The 26,957-nt window shown below is 41.0% G+C and overlaps 1 protein-coding gene across 12 annotated transcripts in view; it reads right to left on the minus strand.

Moving 5' to 3' along the window:
* RBMS3 (RNA binding motif single stranded interacting protein 3) overlaps positions 1-26,957 on the minus strand; it is a 1,053,558-nt gene that overhangs the window by 425,331 nt on the left and 601,270 nt on the right. For all 12 annotated transcript variants that reach the window (XM_053260504.1, XM_053260503.1, XM_053260501.1 and 9 more), the window contains one exon: positions 6,255-6,313. In XM_053260504.1, the coding sequence (XP_053116479.1) occupies positions 6,255-6,313 (59 nt within the window). The remainder of the gene's footprint in view (positions 1-6,254; positions 6,314-26,957) is intronic.

The following is a 26,957-nucleotide window of genomic DNA, read 5'->3' on the forward strand; positions in this document are numbered from 1 at the left end:
GCCTGTGTAGCTTGGGAGTCTTGCAAAGGCAGTGGTGCAAGCAGTGTGAGGAAAGGGTTAAAACATATTTTCCCCTGCCAAAGGCAGGCAATCAATGCCCAAAAAGGCACGATCGCACTAAGCACACTGCCTCTAACATCGTAGGCAACAGTCGCCAATTTTCTTTCATGCCGACGCCATGCCCACAGTGTGGCAATATGAGCTGAATGGCGCTTGCTGGGATGCAGCCTGGGCGGACTAGGAATAGGAAGGGGTTCCTCTGCCTGGAAGCCGGAGGGTGCCAGACCACAGTCTGCAGCATGATTCTCAGCTTTACAGATTAACCACAGCTTTGTCTACCTCTCATCTGATGCTACGTCTGAAGAGGGCCATAGTGTCCCACTGGAACTTTGGTCCCAGATAGAAGAGATCAAGGTGGCATCAGCAGAAGCTGGACAGGCAAACAAAGAGGGAAGGCAAGACTAACATATAAGAGTTTAATTTTCTGAAAAGTTAGAGAACGATGTCCACACTGCACTTTCTCTTTATATATCAAGTAGGGATGTGCAAAAAATTTCGGGCACAGAACGATCTGTGCCCGAAATGAACAATTCCGGGTGATTCGGGGCCGAACCGAATCACCCCCGATGCCCCCCGAATTTTTTCGGGCACGAGCCGAATCACCCAAATTTCGGGCACAAAAAATTCGGGTGATTCGGTTCATGGTTGATTTTTGGCGATTTTTTAAAGTTTTAGTGACTTTGGGGCAGTTCGGGGGCATAGCATGGGATTTGGGCAAAAGGAGTGGGGTGGGGTGGTAGTGCCTAATGGGTGCAGGCTACCACCCCAATTTCAGGGGGATTGGGCAAAGGGCTGATTTTTGGTAAATTTCTGAAAATTTCATGTCTTTGGGGCAGATTGGGGCATATTGGGGCAGAAAGTGGGGGCTGGGGCAGAATAGTGGGGTGGGGTGGTAGTGCCTCATGGGTGCAGGCTACCACCCCAATTTCAGGGGGTTTGGACAAAGGGGTGATTTTTTGAGAATTTTTGAAGTTTTGGTGACTTTGGGGCAGTTTGGGGGCAGAAAGTGGATCTGCCCCAAAATAGTGGGGTGGGGTGGTAGTGCCTCATGGGTGGAGGCTACCACACCAATTTCAGGGGGATTGGGCAGAGGGCTGATTTTTTGAGAATTTTTGAAGTTTGGGTGTCTTTGGGGCAGATTGGGGGCAGAAAGTGGATCTGCCCCAAAGGAGTGGGGTGGGCTGGTAGATAGTGCCTGATGGCTGGAGGCTACCACCCATCCCCAATTTAAGAGTGATTGGGCAGAGGGGTGAATTATGGTGAATTTATTTGTATGAGGTTTGTCTTCATAAGGTGAAGTGTGCTAAATTGATTACTTCCTCATATTATTCATAGTAAAGGAAAGTGAAAAAGTGAAAGTGGGGTCATGAGAGTTGTTTAATTGAAAAAAATCTCATTTGCTATGATAGAATGAGAATTCACACCTCAGAAGTTCAAACTTCAAAAATTCTCAAAAAATCAGCCCTCTGCCCAATCCCCCTGAAATTGGTGTGGTAGCCTCCACCCATGAGGCACTACCACCCCACCCCACTATTTTGGGGCAGATCCACTTTCTGCCCCCAAACTGCCCCAAAGTCACCAAAACTTCAAAAATTCTCAAAAAATCACCCCTTTGTCCAAACCCCCTGAAATTGGGGTGGTAGCCTGCACCCATGAGGCACTACCACCCCACCCCACTATTCTGCCCCAGCCCCCACTTTCTGCCCCAATATGCCCCAATCTGCCCCAAAGACATGAAATTTTCAGAAATTTACCAAAAATCAGCCCTTTGCCCAATCCCCCTGAAATTGGGGTGGTAGCCTGCACCCATTAGGCACTACCACCCCACCCCACTCCTTTTGCCCAAATCCCATGCTATGCCCCCGAACTGCCCCAAAGTCACTAAAACTTTAAAAATTCACAAAAAATCAGGACTTTGCCCAATCCCCCTGAAATTGGGGTGGTAGACTCTACCCATTGGGCACTACCACCCCACCCCAAAATTTTGCCCCTGGGCCCCCTTTTACCCCCCCGAATCGATTCGGATTTGGATTCGGATTAAATCCGAATCCGAACCGAATCAAGGGTGATTCGGGTGACCCAGATTCAGGCACAAAACAGAACGGGGGTGATTCGGCTCGGGTCCGAGCCGAATCACCCGAAAATCCGAATTGCACACCCCTAATATCAAGTGGGTCTTCAGCCTAAAAGTTCCACCAATGTTGTTTCCAGCCACAAATGATTTACTTATTATTGTCCTGATTTATGTAGGGCATTTCTATTCTGCCTTTCAGTCTCAAAGAGGTTTCTCAAGTTGGATTCCAAATTAAAGCAAAATATAAAAACATACTTTATAAAATTATTAAAAATTACCAAAATAAACAAGCTAAAAGTACCCAAACTCAGATTATAATAAACAGGAGCAACAAAATAACAGAGCAGCAACATTCCAAAATAGCAGCAGCAGAAAAACATCCATGGATAGTATGGACAAAGATGACAGTTTTCACCTGGCACATAAGACCTAGTATTAGCAAGGCTGACATCAGGTGAACATCTCTGGGTATGTGTCAGAGCCAGGACGTCATCACAGAACAAGCCCTATTCCTGTTTCTCCATCATCTCCAAAGTTGGGAAGACCTCTTACCTGGGTACCAAACTGTAAATGATGGAACAATATAAACCCCCTTGAATGCAACTTTGAGTCATCAGCAGATGGCCTACAGTCAACTTAAGAAACCCCAAATTTAACTTCAAGGTAACTAGGCATTTGTATACTTGCATATGCATTTGAGGTAATGGCTGTCCATAGAATAAATGACCAAATACTAATACACCAAAGAAATAACAGGAGAAGAAATATTCTGAAGACTTTATATGCATAGCCACGGTTGCAGTATTCTCACATTCTCACTGAAGAATTACATCATCATAACTGGAGTAATTTGGAAGGATTTCCAGAGGGAAAAGTGCGTGTGTAGGTGAAATAATGAGATCAAAACGGGAGATAAGACAGTAAAACTGATGTGAAATATTACTTTGATCAGAACTGACAAGGCTATAAAAAACTCAGATTCTCAAAACCTTTTTGACTACACATTGTAACCTTTAAGTCATTATCACCAACTGCAGTTATGAACTGCCTTTAGGTAATTAAAGAGATCAGTGATTCTGTTTTCATAATACATATCAATTATCTGTATTGATATGCATGCATCTGACAGCAGAAGACTTGTGTCTTTAAGTGAGGGTCTGTCTCAACCATGTCAAACCTGGGGGCGAGTGTACAATTTAAAGCACCCAAAGGCTGGATGAACGAGGTGCATCAAAAACTCTGGCTTCGCCCACTGTACTTCAACCCACAGTTTGCCAGTCCTCCTGAACAGAAACATCTAAAAATGTGCCTGGAGGAGAACTGAGGGGGGTGGGGGAATTCAGCACACCACCTACATACCATTTAATGTTCTTAACTACATTTCCATGCCCCACTTTAGTCATGATGGGACTAGGGGTGTGCACTATTATAAAGGTCAGGATCGAGTCTGACCTGATCTGACTTGATGACACAGATGTCAGTTTGGTTCCCTGTGGAGCCTTTAGAATTTTGGGGTTGGGGCTGGGTACTTTCCTGACCAACAGCTAAATTATTTTTTAAAAGTACCTAGGATACTGTGAAACCCAGAAGTACTGTGAAACCTGGAAGAAAATTACTTAACACCAGAGAATCACAGGGCAAGTGATACAGCACCAGAGAATCACAGGGGGAAATCCAGAAATTGGCCACTTTAAACTGTAAGTTTAAGAACAGCCTTAAAAGGTTTAAAAACAGAGAAATAAATGTATGGGCTGGCTGGCGGGCAGGCAGGCGGATATTGAGGGTAGAAGAGGGTAGATATTGAGGGTGGAAGATGTCTCCCTCCAGTTGCAATCATTGGGGGGGAGGAGCTCCAGCTGCCATTTGGAGTACCACAGAGCTCCAATTTTCTCTGAACACGATTGGAGAACTCCGATCCAAACTAGGCTTTCCTAGGCCCATGTTGGGCCAGGTCTGATCTCCTCAATCTGACTTTGCACATGCCTAAATGGGGCTAGGAGCGATCGTGCATGCCATGAACCATCCACAGCTATACCAGTTCACATCGAATCGGGCTGGTTCAGGAGATTGATTGCGAACTGAGATGGGCATGGTTCAGTCTGCAACCAAGCCCAGTTTGGGCAAACCCATTCGGCATTGAATGGGTGGCTGGGGGGGGGCAGCGGCAAGAGAAGTAGTTTAAGGGTCTTACCCAGCCCGCGCAACTACTGGCAATGCCACTTCCCCCCGCCCAGCACAGCCCAAGCATGTGTGATGACTCTTTAGTGCTGCCCACATGATGGCAGCACAGTTCCAGCCTCCATGGATGCACCACATGGGTGGCTTGCTAATGAGGCATTGTGCGCACTTGAGCTGTGGCAGGGAGGTGGCGGCAACCAGGTAAGACCCTTAAACTGCCTCTGCCTGCCTCTTAAAGGATTCCGATGACCGCCACCCACCTACTTGTAAAGGGGAATCCTCACCATATTCTGCTTTACAAGTATTAGCTTCTTGAATGTTGAACCGGTTCAGTGAAATGGACTGGACTGGCTGGTTGGTTTGACTGAACCAATTCAGCAGAATTGGTTCGAACCCGATACAAATTCACACTGAACCACGATTTTTGGTTTGTGCACATCTCTAACTGGGCCATACCTGTGTATGAAGATAAAAGCCTTTTTACCACAAGCATGTAGGGCCTTAAATTAAAACTATTGTTGGATAAGCCCTCCTTCAGTTTGATCCAGAATGGGTTCACTTCAAACAAGTTAATTTGGGATCAGTCTGGATTGGACCCAAAATAATATACTTAAGCTCAACCCCTCACTGAACAGAGGCCCCCTTGTGTTCACTAGGAGTACAATGGGTCTCAAAGGCCTCCTCACCATCAAAAATTCCCCACACCAAGCTCTTCCCTTGAGAAGGCAATTGTCAGCTTATTTCCAGAAACCTTACACAACATTCTGAGGCCTGGATTTACAGACACATACATAAGAACTTCCATTAAAGAAGGGAAACACGGGAAATATAGTTCCCATGGCTTTTGGCATCAGGGGAAATTACTGACACCAGATAGCATGGAAATTACATTCAGTAGCCAATGTACACGTCAATCCAGGCCTTTACAAGAAAGCCCTCCCCTCTGCTGCCCCATTCGAGTCGCTGCAGAGATTTGGAGAAAGAAAGACATGGTACTGAGACTCAGACAGAATCAGACCCAAATGGCAGAGGATCAGCTGTGTCTATTTAGAATGGGTTTAATGGGGGAGTGGTATTTGGAAATCCATATTCTGAACTGTGCCCCCATACCAATGAGATGTTTCACAATCATTAGTTAACTCTAACACTGGTACCCATCATTTTAATCTCAACACTTTTCCTGAGAAAGGATATTAAGGTGGACTTGATGATATGTGCAAAATATTTTATTATGTAAAGAAGTAAGTGTCACTATTAAGAAACAGGACTCCAGTGGAACACCTCACCAACAGAGATGATGCAATAGTACAGGACTGAGATTTGTAAATCCACTACAAATACCATTATTGGCCTCTAGAAGTATTTTACACATTGGTTACAAGACACCTAAATGAAAATACATGCAGAGCAGATGCACTATGAGTGCAACTTCATTTCATAGACCAAATGTTAACCATGAAATGAAACTAGATGGCATGAGTTACAAGAATCCATTTTCAAATCACTGTATCACAATTTTATTAGTAACAAGTAAGGCCACAGTTAATGTTTTCATTTTTCTATGAATGGAGGAAAAGATGTCAAAGCAAGAAAAGTGGAATGAGGCTTTGCTTCAGAAAGCTTTCCCGAGAGTTTCTCATTTTCATATAGGAAATAAATTTGCATCACTGATAATATTCAAATCAGATGACACTATATAGTTAGAAGGTAATTTACTGTGCTGCCGAAGCAATTTGATAGTTGTTCTGATTTGTGGTTTTCATTTTGTTTGTTAATGAAAAAAATTAATGAGCAATGTTACTGGAAGTACAACTCTGAGCACTGGCATTATTAAACATGTTTTCAATATACTGTACATTACGTTGACTGCACAGCCAGAGCTTAAACCTTTACAAACCAGTCAATCAATCTAATGCAGAATTTGTAGGCTTCTGACACTTACCTTTGCACTGATTTGTGTTTTTGTCTAGAATTGCTTTTGTAGATACAATTTTTCCATACCTAAAAAAGAAAAGAACAACATAACAATGTTCATATTATGATGTTTTAAAGCCTTTTTCATCTGCCAAGCATTCCTAAGACACAGAATGAGACTTAAAATGTTCTCAAAAAATGTATTACAAATAGTACTGAATGCATGCTTCTGGTTCTGCATGATCTCTTTGCATTTCTGGTCTGATCATAAAAGGCCACCTTTTTAATACAGTGGTTGATTTTCTGTGTTCGCTCTTATCTTGGATAATCATCAATTATGGAGGCAGATTTTTTTGAGATGTCAAGAGAAACAAAGATGTTTTGTGAATACATTGATTAAATCAGGTTAAACTTGCATTTTTCATTAGGCTAAATGAGAGGAATGGGAGATTTCCCAAGATACAGACTGGGCCACTCTCTAAAATTGGCACTCTCTGAAAGTACCATATGGGAGGCTTTCAGGAGCCAGCCTAAGGGATGCTTGTTTTTAGAAATGGAATAGACACATATCTTGTGCAATTTTTCTACATGTTTTTGGTGGTGATGTTCTTTTAGTTGGGTGTGAGTGTGTGTGAGAGAAACAGGGCAAACCATATAAATGTTTGTAAAATTATGAATAATGTGAAGAGAGTGAATGGAGAGAAAATTGCTAGGACTTGGGAACCACAATATTAAGTTCATTATATTCAGTATAAATGCCAAGTTCATTTATTTACATGGCATTTTTGTATCACAAAATCAGCCCTCAAAATGGTACAGTAAGAATGGAGAGAAACTTACAAGTCATCTAAAAGCTTACAAATACATTTAAAATTAATAAAGCTCACAAATACACAAAAAACACCCCTAAAAAAAAAGAAGGCATAAAATCAACCAAGAATTCTTCAGCCAGTACTAAAAGCCTTTCTAAGCATCCAGGTTATCAGCCACCAAGAGAGAAGTGGCCAGTTGCCCTGATGGAGCTGTTGCCAGAGTAGTTCTATCTTCCCTAAAAATGTTGTTTTCTATCAGTGCAAACAAGATTGCTTTGGAGCAGATGCTTGGGAATTATCATCATTCTGGCTTGTTATTTTAGATTCTTTCCCCCAGCCCACCCTAAGTGCTCTGACCAAACGGTTATATTCAGTGGACTTCCATAGACTGAGTCTATAACTTTCCTAAGCCCACCAAATGTACTTCATGACTGGCTGGCAATTTAGCCTTTGGTCTCCGGTCTCCTTGCTCTGGAGTAATGTATTCCTAAAGCTGACATCCAGCAACTAGATAACTGGAGTTTCTAGATGTACTATGTAATTTATTTATCCCTGCTGACATTCTGTGCAGCAAAACGCAGGTGGTAGAGACCCAGCCACACTACCATGGGGCTCCAAATCATCTGTAGACACTCCTGAGCAAGGGGGCAGTACCAGTACTGAAAACTCTCTTGTGATTGCATGTTGTGTACTCTTTTATTCGCAACAATGGAAGCAGTGTGCAACATGATAATGCAAGGGTCAGCAGTACTGGTACTGCCTTCTTGCGCAGCAAGAGGTGACTTTGTGCCCCACAGCTGCTGCCTGATTTAGTGCCCCACACAGTGGCACAGGTTGTCTGTACCACCTGTGTTTCACTGCACAGAATGTCAGCCTCTGAATGTAACTGGACCACTCAGTTTTCAACTATCCAACTCATTTATGGATACAGCTGTTTGTCACTTTGGTTATAATTTTGGTTATAACTTTGCTCACAGTCATAAACCAAGGTTGAAAGTCACTGAACAGAATGGGATTTACTTCTGAGTAAGTATGATTGCACTGTAAGGATGCAATCCTGCATTCAAACAGGCTGTTTAAACCTCATTGATGTCAATGGCCTTAACCATTCTAACTGCATGAAGGATAGCAGGGAATCCAAATAAATAAAAAATAAGTAAAGACCAACATAATGCTATGAATTCTCCCAAAATAAATTTAAGCTCTGTGATCTACTCTGAGATATCAATCACTTTCTAAAAGAAGTTTTAGAGATTCTTAGATCATCTTTTGAAAAGCCATTCTCAACATGGTTTATCAAGTTTCCAGTATGGGACCAATTAATATAACAAATACAATGGCATCTTAAGTTATCAGTCTTAAGAATCATTATTGTTCAGAACATTTTTTAAAAAGGCAATTGTGAAACAAAGGAAAATGGGTTAATGTCCTGATTCACTTATTAAATCTGCATCATATCTCCCACTGGACCCAAAAAAAAAAAAAAAAAAAGCTCAGCTAGAGGATAGTCATGTATTTCATTGTTTGAAATTGATAATCAGGAGAATTAGATGGGACACATTTTCTACAATACTACACTGATGAGCAAGAGTTTCTGCATACAGTTGTTGGTTTCCCCCAAATAAAAACACTGATAATCAGAGGCATATCTAGGGAAAATAGCGCCTAGGGCAAAAACTGAAATTGTGCCCCCTGTCCAAGCATCTGACACCCATCTTTCAGATAACTTTACCATAATATCAGCTCAAAAATACAAGTCAGGCTCATTAATCTTTTAATCTTTCAAAAACTATTTTAGCAGTGGACTTAGCCAGACCAAAAAATGCTGGAAAACTACAAATTTTAGTATGCTGGCGCTCATGAAATACCCAAATACTATGTGGAGGTGTACTTGGAAAACTAAACAGAAGTGCCTGTCTAATTCTCTACTATGTATTGTAGCATCACCATTAGATAAGTTTTAAAAATAAATGGAGAATTTGACTTTTCCCAGATACTCTGTAAATAATTAAAGGATATGCAGAGTAAACTGTGTCACTGCTTGGAATATATTCTAGTCTTTCAGAAAGACATTTAAAATGAGAGAAAGAGATCAAGAAATTCCCAGTGGGCCTTAATATTAAGGATTTCACACTGATTCAAAGACAAATTCACCATTAATAGCCATATTAGCAAGACATCACATTTAACTCACTTATCACAAGAAGCAAAGTAAGAGCAAATGAATACAATCCTAGCTCATAAGCATCAGCTCAGTATTCACAAGCCCTGATTCTCTGTACATAGTGCCAATCTGAATATGTGTACAGTGACTTATATTATATAGTATTTTTTTTTACCTGTAGCCCCTTCGGGGGGCTTCCTAAAGGCTGGGGGGTTTGCAAAGGTTCCTCCTCCCCCCACTGGCCTCTAGGGCCTCGCAGGGACCATTTGAGCATGTGCAGCGGCCATTTTTAAAAATCTTTAAAAAAAAAAAAAGGCCACTGAAAACAAAATGGCCACCACACATGCTCAAATGGCCTCTGCAAGGCCTGGCATGACCTAGGGCCTCACAGAGGCCATTTGAGCATGCACGATGGCCATTTTGTTTTTGGCAGCCATTTTTTAAAAAATTAATTTTACAAAATGGCGCCCCCCTTCAAGTGGCACCCAGGGCACGTGCCCTGCCTGCCCTACCCCTAGATACGCCCCTGCTGATAATATTCAGTATTGGTGAATGCTGTAAGCACTGCACATTTATTCAAGAAAGCATGTTACATTACATTCACACTGAAATTTGAAATTTGTGGATATTTGCTGCATTCCTAATCATTACATTGTTATTTTTCTTCACATTCCTTTATGAAGAATTGTGCGAAACTCATCTCTGCTGTGTACACCCAGAGTACAACTTGGCCATTATTAAAATTCTTTATTAAAATTCAGCTTTTATGAACCAATGCATTGAATTACTATTAAAAGAACTACAACTTGTTTTTTTGTTATTAATTTAATTTTTGGTATGATAATAGGGTATTGTTCCATAAATTGCCAAAGGCTCCTCACATCCTTTGTTAGTTTTCTAACAACAGCCTTATTGTTTAATGTAAGACTGCTGCTATACATTTACTAATGTAAGTATCTATGCAGGTTTTCAACCACTTGATTAGTATTCATTTAATTTTTAAGAAAGTATAGTGCTGTGGAAAAGAATTAAAAGACAATCACAAAGTTTATTCTCTGACACAGAAACAATGAAAGTCAACTATCTCCAGGGACTGTCAATTCAGATACTTTCAAGCTAATGCAATTTATTAAGTTCACATAGAGTGCATGTGAAGCACACACGAGTCCCAAGAACTTTCTTTTATTGTGTATACATTATGCATTTCTAGGTATCTGGGCTCTCTGTAAAAATAATTAGAATGCAACTTCAAATACTACCACTTTTCCAGATGAGTTCACTTCTGTTAGAAATTATTTATAGAAATTGTATCCAAAGAGAATTTTTGTTCATTAACTATTTCTATGAATTCTCTTTTTTTAATTTTCAAGGCTATGTCAGCTTTATTCATGTCCAAGGGGTGTATTTAACAAAATGAAACAAACAGCTTTTTCTCAAATACAATTTTCATTTGAAATAAATAAAACTAACACAATGTAATCAAGGTTTTAATATAGCCATGTCATCTATAACCATTGGTTTAAAAAGAGAAAGATCTTGCTGGTTCCATGTTTCTGCTTGTATTAGTTCTAAGTCAATGTTCCTTTCTTAGGTGCTTTAAATGATTGTAAATGAGTTTTGCTACATCATTTTGGGTAGTCATTATATTGTGTGTGAATGAACCCTTGAGTCTACCATTGTTTTAGCCCTTTTAGCCCTGTTGCACTTCATAAGACATTAAAGACTAAAGCTTGCTGTGTCGTGTTAAACACCAGCTCTCAGTGACAAGCAACAATCTGCTTGCCTTTATCGTGACTTTACTACATCACAAAGCAACATGTGTTGGAAAATCAGGTGTGTCTGGGGTTTTTTTTTTATTATTTTACTACTAGTAGTTTGGGTGGGCCAGCTGTACAAGCCAGAATAAACCACTGGGCATGAACTAGCCCATGGGCGACCTAAAAGAAGCTGGGCAATTAATCTTGGCTCCACAGTGGCAAGACCTGACTACCCCAGTTTTTATTATTTCTGAATGAAGCTCAATATACAGTATCTTGAATATAGTCTTATCTCTCTATGATAATATGCATGATCCCATACATCAAATGAAGAGAGAGAGAGAAAGTGGGGAGGGGAGAGACTCTAGAGATCAAAAACAAGGGGCAAACCCTAAGCTGAAACTCTGTAAATGTGACCTTCACTGTATGATACAGAAAGTTCACAAGAGCAACAAATGTAATAGAGACTTCGATGTTACAAAGTGGGCTCCAAAAAGAGAGAGAAACCCCACTCCTATGTATCAGGTTTGTTGCTGTGGAGCAAACAGCAGCTTTCACTGCTTCCCACTGTAGCATATGATCCTCTGCCAGTTAGTGCTTCCTCACTCCCCCAAAAACCCATCCTATCCTATCCATTAGTACTACAGAATCAAAGCACTGCGGGGTGTTCCACCACATTTCTCCACTTCTACGGTAAAGATGTGGCAGGAGACAGTTATTGGGCTTGGAGGCAGCACCAGTCAGCATTAAAGGAACTTGCTGTGCTGGGGCCATGGTATGGCAGTTCACAGGACTGGCTCATATACTTTGCTACATGTAGCAAAACACTACATTGAGATATCAATCCTCTTCATCCTATGTTTTCTATTGAACCTTGATTATTCATTTGGGCCCCATAGAGGTTTTGTTGAAAAGTGGTATATAAATATTCATCGTCGTCCTAGTAGCAGTAGAAGAAGAAGTAGTAGAAGAAGAAGAATTAGGAGGAGGAGGAGAAGCAGCAGCAGGAGGAGGATGGAACATATCAGGATTATTACACTAGCCTGCAACAGTTTTTCCCAGTGGAGGAGAGGAGAAAAAGGATGGATTCTAGAGGCTAAGACGTCTGTGCAGTTTGGTTTGCTGTGTTTGAAACATATACCTTTCAAAAGCTGTTTGGTTTTGTTCTAAATCTAAAATAATGCATGGAATTCTACATGCTAGTCCCCACCACCATCCCACACAAATGAATATCCAGCTGTACATACGTAACACAACTTTCTTCCAGGAGCCTTCAAAACACCTACGCACTGTATGGCAGGGCCAAGGATAGAATTTCAGTCCCGTATGCTATAATTTCCTGCCTTTTGCTAGTCTGCACCAGCCCCTAATGATATATTAATGTCATTTTTGTAGGTGTGATTGAATTATCTACAGCATAAGAGGATCTAAGGGTTATGAAAGTGCATACTTCTCAGCACACACAGTTACTAACTAATGTTGAGTATCAGCTGTGTGCCTCCTGATAGCAGCACTAGAAGACGGCTACATTATGAAGCAAAGTGCACTTTACTGCTGGCAGCAGGCCTGATCCGGCAAGCTCTGTGCATATAAAAGACTCCATTGAAGTCAGTGAAAGCCCTCTTCAACACAGCCTGCAGCATGATGGAAGCAAACAGAAAACCCCCAGCATCCCAAGTGTAATGTGTTAGCAGGTTGTGTAGCTGCTTTCCTCCATGGAGCATCATGCACACATTTGCGTATTCTGCAAACCTGAATGATGGCAGGAGCAAAAAACATGCAATATCTTTGTTGCTGGCAAAGGCTGTTGAAATCTGAGGACCACAGCCTGCCTGTTAGCAAAAGTGACCATTGCAGAGAAATATTGTGGGTGAGATCACTGGGATGCAATCAAAAAAGACAACGAAGGCTGAGGCAGGTGAAAGCAAGCCTGCCCCACTTTCCTGCCTGTTGACTGAAAGGTTTGCTTGTTCCCTTTAGAATATTGTTAAAGAAAAGGCTGATATTTTTGTCTCCCCCGTAACACAGTCATGACTAGTCATGTGCATGGGTTTGTAAGGTGCCCAAGATTACTAGCTTACACATATAATACAAAGATTATATAATACAAGATTATACTCTGCTGGTATCAAACAACAACAGACAGATTTGTTGCCCAACAATCCAGATATCATGGTAAGTAGCTATTCACACAATCAATTACGATTTGTTAATTCAACCTATTTTTGCCGTGTTTTAGTGAAAAATGAATATTGAATTCCAGCAAACCATGAAAACCACCAGGATAATGCAGTCCCACAATGCACTGTACTACAACGTCACTCTTAACTTATTAGGGCTGAGAGACACTCCTGCCTGTAATCTTGGAGAAGCTGCTGCCAGTCTGTGTAGACAATACTAAGCTAGATAGACCAATAGCCTGACTCAGTATGAGGCTGCTTCCTATGTCCCCATGATACCATATTGACCCAACAACAAACAATATATCTAAAGCCCAATGCATTACAGAGGATCAGGAGCCAGATATAGGTCAATGGCAAAAGTGCTCCTTCATTGTACCGGATTTCCACTTAGAGCAGTCCCCCGCCCCACCACAACTTGTTCCTTCCACCTATTAGTGAGATCAATGTGGAACCTGATCTTATGAAAAAGAACAATGTATGTTCACCTCTGGCCACCTTGCAGATGGGAAGTCTGAGTATGAATGGCTGCCATTTGGCAGAAGAATGCAGGTGCATAGACCAAAAGTAGTCTTTGTTAGGATGTGCCGTGGGCATACAGCCACAGCAACTGAAAGAATAAAAAGGTGTGTGTGTGTGTGTGTGTGTGTGTGTGTGTGCATGCACGTGCATGCTGAGGACTGCACAAAAAGGCTAGGGACCTTCCCATAATTAAGAAGTCCTCTTATTGAATGGAATGGAATCTTTATTTCAGTCATTGGCCAGACAAACCTCTTATGGAAAGCATATAAAAATGACAACGGACAAAACAATTTCAGGGGAGTTATAAAATATTTATTAAGTATTCATTCCCTTATTACCCAGTACAAGGCCATTGTTTCAGCTTATTGCAGATGGCAAAAGAGAAATCATACAATTAAATTAAATAAAATATTTGTTTCAGTGCTGGTGACATTTAACAACTGCACCATTACAGCCTGCCCTTTTCCTCTATTAGTGAGAATTACAGCCATGAACAAGTCCACTGAACAAGTGCTACAATAGGTAATGGCCAGGATAACACTCTCCCTTATTTTTGTCCCTTTTAATTGCTCCACTAGCTCAGATCAACTTATTTTATCTATCAGAGAGAACTATGCCTTTGTGCATTTACAAGGAGCTGAAACTGGAGGGTGTTTCTTTTTTTTAAGTCATTCAGTCATCTCATATTAATTCTTTAGAATTTCATTTCTAACTAGAATTCCAAAATATGTAAGTATTCATAAAAAGCCACACAGTGCACAAAGGCTGACATTCTGACAAATTGTGTGCTTATAGAAAGACATTGCACTTGTGCAAATATGTTGTGTAGCCAACTTCAACTATGCGGGGCGCTTACATTCTAGACAAGTGTTTTGCTAGCGTAATGCTATTGTGCTAGCTTAAGGGTGCAGCACAAAGATGTTGTCCAAAGAAAGGAACATCTGTTTGAGATTAGTCCTCTCACTAGCAGACCTTGACAAGTTCAGCAACAACTGTTCTACAAGATCATTGTTCAGGATTGTTGCACAACATGTAGATGAACAGTTTGTGCAACTGTTGTACTACACAATCTTCAGAGCAATGATGTATATGTTCCAGGGAAGGTCTTCCACTAAAGTCTGCACAACATCATGGAGCTCTACAACTTTGTGTAGCTCCACAATCTTTTTGTACAAGTACTTTGTTCATTGGACAAGCAAACTAGTTAGTATGTTGGTTGGTGGTGTTAATAAATTGCAGATTGTGAACTAAATATTTTGCATACACACCATGTTTTACCTGAACACCCATAGTCAATATTCATCTACATGCAAACAGGATGAGCTGTACATCTAAGAGAAGTGTGTTTCTAGACATCAAGGGTTAGCATAGGCTGCTTAGGACATAGGAGCCTTGTCCAGTATCCAGAATCATCTTTAGCTTTGTTCGCTCATTATGAAAACTGTACCCAAGTACAGCACCCATGGGCATGCCATGCCCTGAGAAGCTCCATCCCATGTGATACAATCTTTGACCAAGTTTCCCCCACTCTCAATGCATTTATCTGAAGAGACAAATGTTGTATGTGGGGGAAGATTCTTTCTGTGACTTGAGAATTCTGGTGCTCAGCATTCCCAGGCACATATCCCATGGTCTGACTAAGTGAACAGGGCTCTTTATCTTTTAAATGGAAGGGAAGGGGGAACACAGTACAATATTGTATTCTCAGTTCTCTCTTCTGTGTCAGGGTGCTGTTTATAGAGTTCAGAGTGTAAACACTCCCCGCCCTTTCCTTCTAAGTTTTTATTTTAGCATCTGATCAGAAGGGATTCAGAAAAAGGATATTTATTTATTTATATACCACCTGATATGTGCATCTCTAGGCGGTGTACATAATTTAAAACATAACAACTATAAACTGTTCAGGCCTTTATAGGTAATAAGCAGCACTTCATATTTTGCTCAGAAACTTAGCAGCAGCCAGTGGAGTTCTTTTAAAATCAGTGTTATATGGTTCCTTTGGGTTGTCCCAGAGACCAGTCTAGCCGCCACATTCTGTACCAATTGTAGTTTCTGGATGACATACAAAGGCAGCCTCACATAGAGTTCATTACAGTAGTCAAGCCTGGAGATTATAGTAAAATAGGAAAATATTATCAATAATGCAGTCTCAACATGACTGTACATTCGTTCTGACCTAAAGGAACTTGATTTGTAGAAAATATCATTGATGGTGTAATTTTAGTAGGTAGTTGGGATGGTTCATTTCTAAGAATACTAGCTATAATACACTCCAGGACTGTAACTACTAATATAACCACTCTTGGATTACAAACTCTGAAGGAATACAGAGGGTCCTGAAGAATGTGCCTTTCAATAACCTCAAGCACACTAGAACTGATATTGAATATCTAGCAGGACAACTCTATAGGCCACATCATGAGAGAAGGACCAATGGAGTGAACTGAATTCATGAAGGTGAGAGGTTGGGTTGACACAGGCAGAGCCTCCATATGTTCATATTCACTATGTTGTGAACCTGATGAACACACAGAAGTTGGTACCATCCCCTACTATTTTCCTGAACTGAACAAACCCAGAACTGGATGAGACCTCCTTTGAAGAGGAGGTCTCTATCACCAACCCTAGTATGTTCGGGGGGCTGAAGTAGGCTCAGCTACAAACTGTTCACAAACAATACTGTTGTAGCACTTCATCCTGTTTAGTTATCAGTGACTCCTTGAAGCTCTTCTCATGATCAGTTCCCAGCTAACTGCAGGGAAGGAGGGTTTATAAGTGTTCCGTCCCTGGGAGAGCGGATTGTCCGCCCAAATGAGTGGTGGCTCTCCCGCAGGCTGCCTGCACCTTGCCGCGTCAGGCAGCTACAGAATTCAGGCACCCCACCCTCAAGAGCTCCATTAATGCACTGCACAAGGGACTCACACACCTCCTGCCACCGAGTGTATCCACTGTGGCTGCAAGCAGTTGCAGCAGACACACGATTACGAAGCCCAGTTTTTGGGTGGGCTCACACCCAAAACCTCGGTTAAGCGGTGCCCAAATCTTTCAAATAGTAAGAGAACTGCTTACATAAGGAGGATATTCACACGTGCAGGCTATTCACACACATGAGAACTGCCAGGAGCCGCGTGGCAGCAGGCCCTCTTAAGTGATGATTGACTGACTGATTAAGTACCGTCAAGTTGGTGCTGATTCTATGTGCTCACTAATAGTGGGCACTGACTTGGCGGCACTTAATCAATCATCACTTAAGAGGGTCAAGCTGCCAAGCAGCTCCCGGCAGTTCTCATGTGCAGCAGAAACCGGGCTGGGCTCCTTTAGCCTGGCTTCTGCTGCATGTGGGCAACTGGGCAAAGAGGCACCTTTTACCGTGGTGATTCTCTTTATTTAGCAAGTGGTTGCCTCTACCCATTAGGCACTTAACTTAAACTGAGTAGTACCTCCTGCCTTGTGGGTGGGAGTGGGGTGTAGTTGGCACATGGCAGTTGACATTTGGCACTGTCTAAAAGACAGTCAAAATGAACAGAAGAAATGAAGGTGTGTAATGAATCCTCATAAGGATTCATTGAGTGAAAGTTATTATACACCAAAGAATCCGAACATTTAAAAAATAGTGACCACACATTTTGCTCCATAACTCCACTTCTATAAGGGCTAGAGTTTAGCTTTTTTTTTTAAAATGAAAGCTGGGAATCTGGGGAAATTAATAGGACAGATCCAAAACCCAAATCGATTTGATTCAGATCAGCTGCGATTCGGATCCGAATTGAATTTGGGGTGATTCGGATGGGTCAGATTCGGATCCAAATCGAATCAGGGTTGTTTCGATTCAGTTACAAATCGAAACACAGAAAATCTGAATTGCACATCCCTAATTAAAATAGTAAACCTTTAAAATTATCTTCTCATTTATACAGTGTTTTCATGGCTTCTAGTTTAATTAGTTTAGTTTTGAGTTTTAGTTTTTTATTAGTTTCATTTTTTAGTTTTAGAATAGAGAAAGCGGAGTCAGAGAGGGAATACCCTCAATGGCTCCCTCTACCCCTAATGTCCCTAGTGGTCAATAGGGCTACTGGTGCTAAGAGTCGATATCTTCAGGAACTGCATCTCCAGCAAGTACAGTCTTGTATCATGTGCGAATAAAGCTGTCGCTGCATCATCTCAACTGGATTAAGGTATCAACTAATACAAGATGATAGTGAATCTGGAGACACTAGTCCTGTGGTACCTTTGACTTCCCCGCCCTGCTTTGCACAGCTAACCTCCATGCTATATATTGTATATCACTTTTCAAACTCCCTGCAGTTTTAAAAGCAATTTGTCAACAATTACTTTTGAAATTAGCAAATTCAGAGAAAAATAAATCTTAAGAAAGGCTGATCTGAAATGCAACCCCCACCCCGCTTTTGCTGTCCTATCCCATTCACAGGTGGCAAAACACAGTGGTGGGCATTTCAGCAATTTTCAGGAGCCATGATAGAAAGAAGGGAAAGAGGGTTTGGCTAGTAATGATTCTCTTTCCAGTGACTGCTAACTAGAGCTCAATTTGTCTCCCAGAATCCCCTCTTGTAATGACAATATGTGATCACATTATGTTATTCTGAGGGGCTTTTCACAAACACATCACGATGATGGTTTGCCAACTTTCTCTCCCCAACAAATTTCAAGCAAGTTTTTTCTTCTGAGTACTTTCGACTCAGCCTTAATTTAAAGACTCCTTCAGTTAACTTAACCAGTTGCACAATTTCTTGGATTTCAGCCAAAGAAAAGGAATGGAAATATTCCACTTACAACTGTCTAAATCACAAGCAAGGTCTTCGGGTACATGTTAAAAACACAGGCCAATATAATTGTGTAACATCCATAGAGGTTCTAATAAAAAGCAACATTAATAGAAAGAGCTCCATGGTCAAATCTAGGTTCTTTTTACTAATTTGTAGTAGCAGATACTGGTACTGGTTTCTCAACATTTGAAAACATGTAAATTTAGGGCAGGTGGCACATACTGTAAAATGGAAATGGCTGCACCACTGCATTTTCTCACCCCAACACAAGCTTTTAGGGAAATGATTTGATTTGAGCTCATGGAAAACTGGGTCCAAGCCTGATCTCTGTAATGGACTCATTTCCTGACCTTTTACAAACGTTATTGTGAGGATGAAGATGAAGAAGATAAAGCATTCTGAAAATCAAATATGCTGTATAACTTATGAATAGTAATAGCATTTTTTCAATCAATCATTTTATTTACGGCCGTAAGCCAAACAATACAGCTTTTTTTTTTTAATTCTGGGTTTTTTCCCCTGTAAGCATATCTCATCTTGATATTATTTATTAGTGCCATTAACGTTTATGGCGCTTTTCAATATACAAGCAAAAGCAAAACAGGTGCCTGTCCTGAGGAGTTTCCAATTTAATACAAAGGAGTCAAGAGATGATTGGGCAGAAATTGAAACAGGGTTTTTTTAAAAAACCACACTCTAAACCTTTCCTTTTTAACACATGGACCTCAGTACAATTAACAGACTGAAATCTGGCAATTCTGACTGTTTTTCCTTCCATGTGTATCTACAGACAAAGATCTCCAAAGCCCTTTTACCCGCTTTGAAAAATATTAAAAGGAAAGAAGCAATTACACCAGAGAGCAATGGTAATGGTGGATGGCGGGCAATAGAGACTGATGTAACAATAAACAACCATACTCATTGTAACTTAATTTGGCTTAAAGTTGAGCTGCTTAAAGGCATTAGGCATGTGCATGCATTTATTTTAAAAATGAATGCAAATGAACATGATTAAGTTCCAAATGAATGGGAATTATATGAGCGGTACCATACAAATCTCCAATAACAATGCCAAGGGCAAGCAAGCAGGGAGTTGGGAGTCTATAACAGTGGGAGAAATACCTCTCTTCTTGCCAGTGCCAATTCCCTATTTCAAGAAATGGGGTTTTTGCTGGTTCATACTGTGTGCATACTCACAGTCATTCTTTAAGTATTTTTTCTTCCCATTCACAGTGTTTCCCTATCTTACCTGTTACATAATTTAGTCTACATTTGTTTCCATATTACTCCTGTGAATCTGTATTTCCGCCTGATGTGTTTTTAAAAATAAAATTAAAATCTGAATGTATGTGTGAACACATACACACAAAGTTCAGATCACCGAGATAGTGTGTTTGCTACTGTTTAAATAACAGTGTCCCTATATGCTACCCATTTGCAGTTTTGCAGGTCAGATCCATTCTCAAGGTGAACATTCCATTCTCAAGGTTAACATTCCATTCTCAAGGTGAAAATAGCATATAAGTAAATTGGACTCCAGTGAAAATCATGATTCCGGGCTGTTTTATGTGTGACTCTCCCTTTAAGAGAATTCCAAGCTGCTAAAGTCATCTATGACTTTCCCTCCCTCTCCTACCCTTCCTCTCTCAGTGTCAAAATAAGTTCTGGCTTAGTTGCTAAAGCGGAGGAGGAGCTTTTGTGAAACAAATACCTTCTAAATAACATTATGGTTGTCTGCGTTTCCAAATATATGTTTTAAGTTAAGTGCTTCTCATTCAAATAATTCCAGGAAGTTAGCACATTCTTGGAATAAATAATGCTGCATGTTGCATGAAAGAGTGTTCTTGTCACTGCTCGTTCAAATGGTTCTGAGAGAATCTAGCGACTGAGTACAATGGCATTTGTGTGCAAGTACTGCTAAGGGATCACTGTGCTCCAGTCATGAGCCTCTATGCCATTCCCCTTGTCAAAATGAGGCCATGTGCTTAAATGCTTAGTGTTAAACAGAAAGTGATGCTCAGGATGTTTGGTTTCTCTGACATTTCATTGTAAATATTATTACTAGTTCACATTAAGGCATTAAGATAACATTTTGGAACAATTACTCTGTAGCTTGTCTGAAAACAGTGGTATAGAAAACTTTACACTCTGTGACCACCACGAACAAAGGGGAATATTGCATTCTACCGCTAATGGCTGCACTTTGAGGAATATTAATTGAAATTGGGTCCATGTGTCAAGAGCAGAATGGATAGTCGGGTTTTTTCTTGTTAATACATACAGTTGTAGCTGTGTCAAATAAATCATCCCTTTCTTAGTAAGGATCTGACCAAATCTCGTTTTTATTGCCATATTTGAAGGAAGAAAAAGCAAGGGGGGGTGTTAAAAGGTGTGTGGGGTGAACGTTAACCCGAAGCTAACTTGGCAAAGAGGCACCTTTTACCGTGGTGATTCTCTTTATTTAGCAGGGGGAGAGTAACTGGCCCTAGCCACCCCCAGCACAGTACCTCCAGTGACTGTTGCTGGTGTCTGTCTTATGTTTCTTTTAGACTGTGAGCCATTTGGGGACAGGGATCCATCTTATTTGTTTGTTATTTCTCTGTGTAAACCGCCTTGAGTCATTTTTGGAAGGGCAGTATGGAAATCAAATGAATATCTAAAGGTTTGGAGACGTGCCTGTCAGCAGCAGCAGCAGCAGTCAAAAAAAGGGGGGGGGGGCAGTCCTTAGTCTCAACAGTGCAAAAGTCCTTTTTATTCCAAGTGTACTTCAGGTAAAAAAAAATTGCAGCTTACAGAAGACCATTACTTTAAAAAATAAACAAGAATCCATTGATAATGACACATCATTATATCATGCCATTCATTCTAGTTTGTTTGTTTTCTTTGGGGGGGGGGCGGGGTGTGTGCTGGCAAAGACCTGAAATATTTTTAGAGTAGTGATTTTTGCTCCCACCTGCACAGGTGCAGTGTTAAAGTGTGTGTTTTTTAAAAGAAAGAAAAAGTAATAATTACTCATGATGCCACTACCCACCCCTCAGCAAAACTTTTAAGAAATCTACCCCTTTATTGAAATTGGACAAATTCATTCTACCCATCCACACTGAATGTCTGAGACTTGACTGGGGGCAGATATTGGGAGGGGGAATATTCAGATCTGCACTACTATCTCTCTAGTTCATGTGCATATATTCTATATGAAAGAAGTACTAGGAGTTCATAATCTAGAAATCATAGAGTATCATGTCAAGTGGCTGCTAGCCAGCCCTAAAAAGCTTTCACCACTTCATCACAGAAATGACAAAGCAGATTGACTGAAGTCACGAAGCAGCATAAAGCAAGTCACCAAGCTGTTACAAAGTTAAGTGCTTCTTGGGGAGATATATGCGTCACATGTAAGCTTTAACTGAAAGAAGAGTATGGGATGAGGTCAAGGTAGGGCTGTTCCATGTCCTTGCTGCACAGGCAGTACTGCACTCTAGAATCAAAAACTGCAAAGGAGATCTTATATTGATTCACTTCAGAACTACTCTAGTTGAAGCAAAGCAGCTAGTTTAAGTATACTGAGACAGAAACAGAATACGGAAGGACTGTTCAGACAACTTGCATGAACTCATTTCATGCAAGTTGTCTAAACGTGCACAGGAACATGCGATTTGGTCATCAAGCACCAACATCATTTCCTCAGGACTGGTACAAATCTGCTTACCTGAGTGGTGGGGTCTTGTATGTTCTGACTAAATGTTCCTCTCTGGGACTGACACAGAGTTTTCTCACTAGCACCAAGACTTCCATGGATGATTGCAACTCCAAAGCAGGGATCCAATGCACATTGGTAGAACACTGCACAAAAAGAACCTTGGTACAACTGCATATACAATTACATAGAGGTTGCTGCTTTGCAGTGTTTCATCAATATGCCTATTGGTAATGTGAGAAGCATGGCAGAAGACATGAATGGACATTTACACTGTAGCTCAGTAGGAGAGCATCTGTTTTGTATGCAGAAGGTCCCAGATTCAATCCCTGGCTTCTCCAGGTAGGACTGGGAAAGAATCCTACCTGAAACCTTGGAGAGTTGCTGCCAGTCGGTGTAGACCAGGCCTGCACAACATGATGCTTGGGGGGCAGATCTGGCTGCGGGGTCTTTTTTTACAGGCCCCCAGCTAGGAATACCCTGCAGTATCATAGGAGCTGGAAACTGTATTACAGTGCCATCCTATGCATGTTTACTCAAGAAAACATCCCACAGTATACCTAGTAAGCATGCCTAGGACTGCAGCCTGAAAGTGACAGTAAGTGGATGAGAGGAAAGGAGAGCGCATTTATTCAGGGCGGCCATGAACTCCAGGTTTTCCACAGACTTGGCAGCGATAAGGGGGAGGGAGAGTCCCAATTCTCTCCAAAATAGACCTGAGTGGGTCTTTTGTAGTAGTCTTAAAAATTAAAAGCAGCTGAGTGGGGACAGATTGGGGGCATGGAAATAAAAAGGCGAATCTTTCTCCCTCGGTCATTTTCCCAACCTAAAGTGCTCCCCACAAGCTGCTGCTTACCCCACAGGTAGCAAACACACAGGTAGCAAAGAACAGCTTCAGGAGAAATTTAAATCATTGGAGCCCCCAGTGCCGTAACTTTGATTTTGTTAGAGGAGGGGACAGTTAAAGTGAGAGATCCAAGAATGAATTCCCTATTGCCCTATCTAGTTTGGCCTTGAGAAACAGATCACCAACGTAAGATTCTTCCATTGCTTCATCTGCCTGTACTGCTTAACTTTTATTATTTATGAGAATACAGCGGCGGGTGGGTTACTGAGCTGCAGAATATCCTGAAGTAGCCTCTTTCACCTAACAAACTGAATCTTCCATTTTAGATCATCTGTGGAGCAACAACAACTTACAAAGTTTCATGTTTCATCCTAGAAAAGTGTTTGTGATTAAGCAACTGTGGCTCCAGATGGGAGTCATATTCAGTTGCTATTTGTTCTTTGGCCTGGGTAGGCCATGGGTACTTTCAGATTCTCAAACATTTACATTAATAATAAGCAAACAGCTCAGGGCCTAATGGACGTATCCAGCAGTGCTGTTACGGTTGATTGACCAGATGCAGAAAACATGCTCGGGGAGAGCAGAAGTGAAGAGGATAATGAAAGAATAGAAACACAAGTGTCTCCAAGAGGTCAGAAGATGCTCATTAAAAGTGTTTGCTTTCCTCATTCCTTGATGCTCCCTTCCCTTGCTCCATGACAAACTAGTTATTAAAAATTTACCAGTGGCACATTTAAAAAAAACCAAAAACCAAAATACATTTATGAATAAATGAGTTATAAGCTATGGCCACCAATAGAATCCCAATGGATAGTTCTATATTTTGCTAAATTTATGAGTTTTCCTTTCTCTCAAGAATCAGTAATCACAGCAGCTGGAGCAAAAGTGTATTAGGCAAACGCTGCAGTTGTTAAAGTCCTTGGAAAGGGGAACCAGGAAGTGTAGCTTGGTCTTTCCAGGCAGGTTTTCTTACATAATGATTATCACCAAGGCTGAATCCCGCCCCCTCAACCTCCCAGAAGGTAACATCAAATATATGTTAGTGCCAGAGTCTCTGTTGTGTTCAGAATAAGCATAATATTTTAGAAACATATCACATTTCTAAAGGCTTAGGCAACCTGGCACCTGGGATTTTCCAGACTAAGATCACACAACAGCTAAATGATATCTTGCTTTTCATTACCTTGGAAACATAATCTACTTAATCTCAACTCTTTAACTAATCAGTGTGTATGTGTGTATATATATCAGACATAAGCGGGATTCATATTCACACGTAAAGGTGGCAGTACAAAAGAGCTGCCAGTTCCTGCCAGGCATGCACTTCCATTCCTGCTGCTGTTTCTGTGTCATCAGCACCCAGAAATGTCAGGTGAGGAATGTTGGGTATCCTCTTCTGCCCAACTTTGACAAGTCAACTTCAAATGTTGGTTGCAAATGTTGGGTTGACAGAGGGTATCCAACATTCCCAAGTTCTGATGACACAGAAACAGTGGCAGGAGCAGGAGTGTGTGCCCAGCGGAAACTGGGAGCTCTTCTGTATTTGCTTAAAAAACAGTAAACCTTTCAATCCTCCAACTTTACTTTGGTGCTCCAGCACGTTTCCCCTCTCTTCTTCTGCCATTGCTGCAGCTCCGGAAAAGAAGTTCCCAGAGGCACCCACACCATTCCCAGTATTCCAGGGAATTAAAGAAAAATGGCATTTTAAAATTTAACACTGCCTGCTCCCTTGCTACCAGAAACAAAGATATTGGAATGTGGCCCGTCTCCTGTCCAGTTCCTAGAAATCTTTTAGGAGTGGGGACTAGGAGATATCCAAGAGTTTGTCTGGTTTGCTTTGCTTTAGATCCTCTTCAACCCCAAGCAGGTAGAGCTTCAATTTGGTCTGAAGCAAAAAAGGTATCCGATTGTATGGACACTTTTATTTATTTCAGATATTTTTTATCTTCCCTTTCTACCAGGACAGACTACTGCCCCTGTTTATAACACAATTTAAAAAACAAGCCATTACAATCAAGCAATTAAAAATATCAATTACACAGATGTATAAAACCAGCAGCAAATCCACAAGAAACCAACTCAAACAGATAATCAAACCAGATGCCCCCAAAGTCTGAACAAACAGGAATATTTTAAATTGGTCTCCAAAATGTAACAATGTTTTCAAATTTAAGTGTCTACCAACTTACAGAAGAGAACAGGGAACTCTCTGCATATGTGGTATTGTGCATCAATATGTGGTATTGTGCATCAATGCCCCAAGGAGCTTTAAACTGTGAACTTTCCTAGCTTGTGTCTCCAGTGATCACTTAAGGAGGAGTGAAAATTAATGTTGCCAACTGAATATCTGGTCTTGGAATAATACATATAATAATCCAATTTGAGCAGAGCTATATGCATGCATCATACATTTTAGAAGAACATGAAGGAACCACATACTGATCAAAGCTTTTATTTGGTGGGGACCCATTCCCTGAAGTGCTGCTGAAGAAACCATCCATATGGTAACATAGGCAGGATGTATATGCCACAATTCATACTAAGTATCCAAGGGCATTTCCTCACAAGTATAATTAAAGGAGCCACACAGTTTCTGCTCTAGACAGATTGCTTCAGTAGGATCTTTAGCACCTCAAATCATGAGAAAAAGCTTGGAACACATGGCCAATTGCAACTCACTTTAAAGAAACCAGAATTTGACTCATTACTCCACTATCAAATAATCAGTGAACCATGTGGAATTCTATTCCAGATTGTGGAATTCTGTGGAATTCCATGTGGAATTCTGTACCACACTGTGCGGGAGGAGGCAATGAACCAAAATAATTCTGAAGAATGTTCCTATTTGAATAGCGATTAGTTCTAAGGAGGGCCAAATATGAAATTGAAGGCTTGAAACCAGAATCTTACGAATATAGATAGGGATTTCTGGATAATTCCAAATATATCTGCATCAACTCTGGGACTTTGTCTAAGCAAAAAGAAGAAGACTACTACAGAGCTTAATTCAATTGTAGATCACTAATTTAGGATTAACAATTTCTCAGGGAAAATTTGTTTTGCATAGCTTCAAGTTAAGCAATGGAATGTACCTTCATATTGTTCTACTTGTTTGTTTTATTCAATAACTGTAGTGACAGCAATGGAAGCAAGAGTTTTGTCAATCATGTGTATTTTTTTTTAAGCACATAATGTTGTTATGGGATCAGAGGCCTGTTTATGCAGAGCCTTTGTCAGTGACTTGCTGCAGTAAAGGTACAGGATACATACTTTCATAGACAAAAGTAAGGCATGGTCTACATGACCAGGGGTTGTGAGGATGAAAGAAAAGAAGGGCAAGGACAAGTCAAGGTCATTAGTGATGAAATGGTCTGAGGCAAGGATGCAAAGTGTGCTGTGGCAAATAGGAGCTGATATAGCCACCTAGTGGCACAGCGGGAAGTGACTTGTCTACCAAGCCAGAGGTTGTTGGTTTGAATCCCCACTGGTAAGTTTCCCAGACTATGGGAAACACCTATATCAGGCAGGAGCGATATAGGAAGATGCTGAAAGGCATCATCTCACACTGCATGGGAGGAAGCAATGGTAAACCCCTCCTGTATTCTACCAAAGACAACCACAGGGCTCTGTGGTCGCCAGGAGTCGACACCGATTCAACAGCACACTTTACTTTACTTATATATAGCATATGTCCAGAAGTAAAAAGGAGGACTAAGTGAGGTACAGGATGCAAGTACAAGCAGAAGATGGACCATGGCAGGTACAAAAAAACCCTCAAGTATCAGCAGAGATGGGAAGCACGTACAAGTGCAAGATAAGGAATCAATGTGAGGAGACCTAAAACCTGTTGCTAGCAAAGGATGTACTACAAACTTTGTTAATATCCAGTGGGGATCAGCAAGAGCCAATTGTTTGCCACAGGGTGGAGCTATGCAAAGTGGAGATGTCACTACGGTCCCACTGCAGCACCA

This window comes from Hemicordylus capensis, chromosome 6 (assembly GCF_027244095.1).
Source record: "Hemicordylus capensis ecotype Gifberg chromosome 6, rHemCap1.1.pri, whole genome shotgun sequence".
NCBI lineage: Eukaryota > Metazoa > Chordata > Lepidosauria > Squamata > Cordylidae > Hemicordylus > Hemicordylus capensis.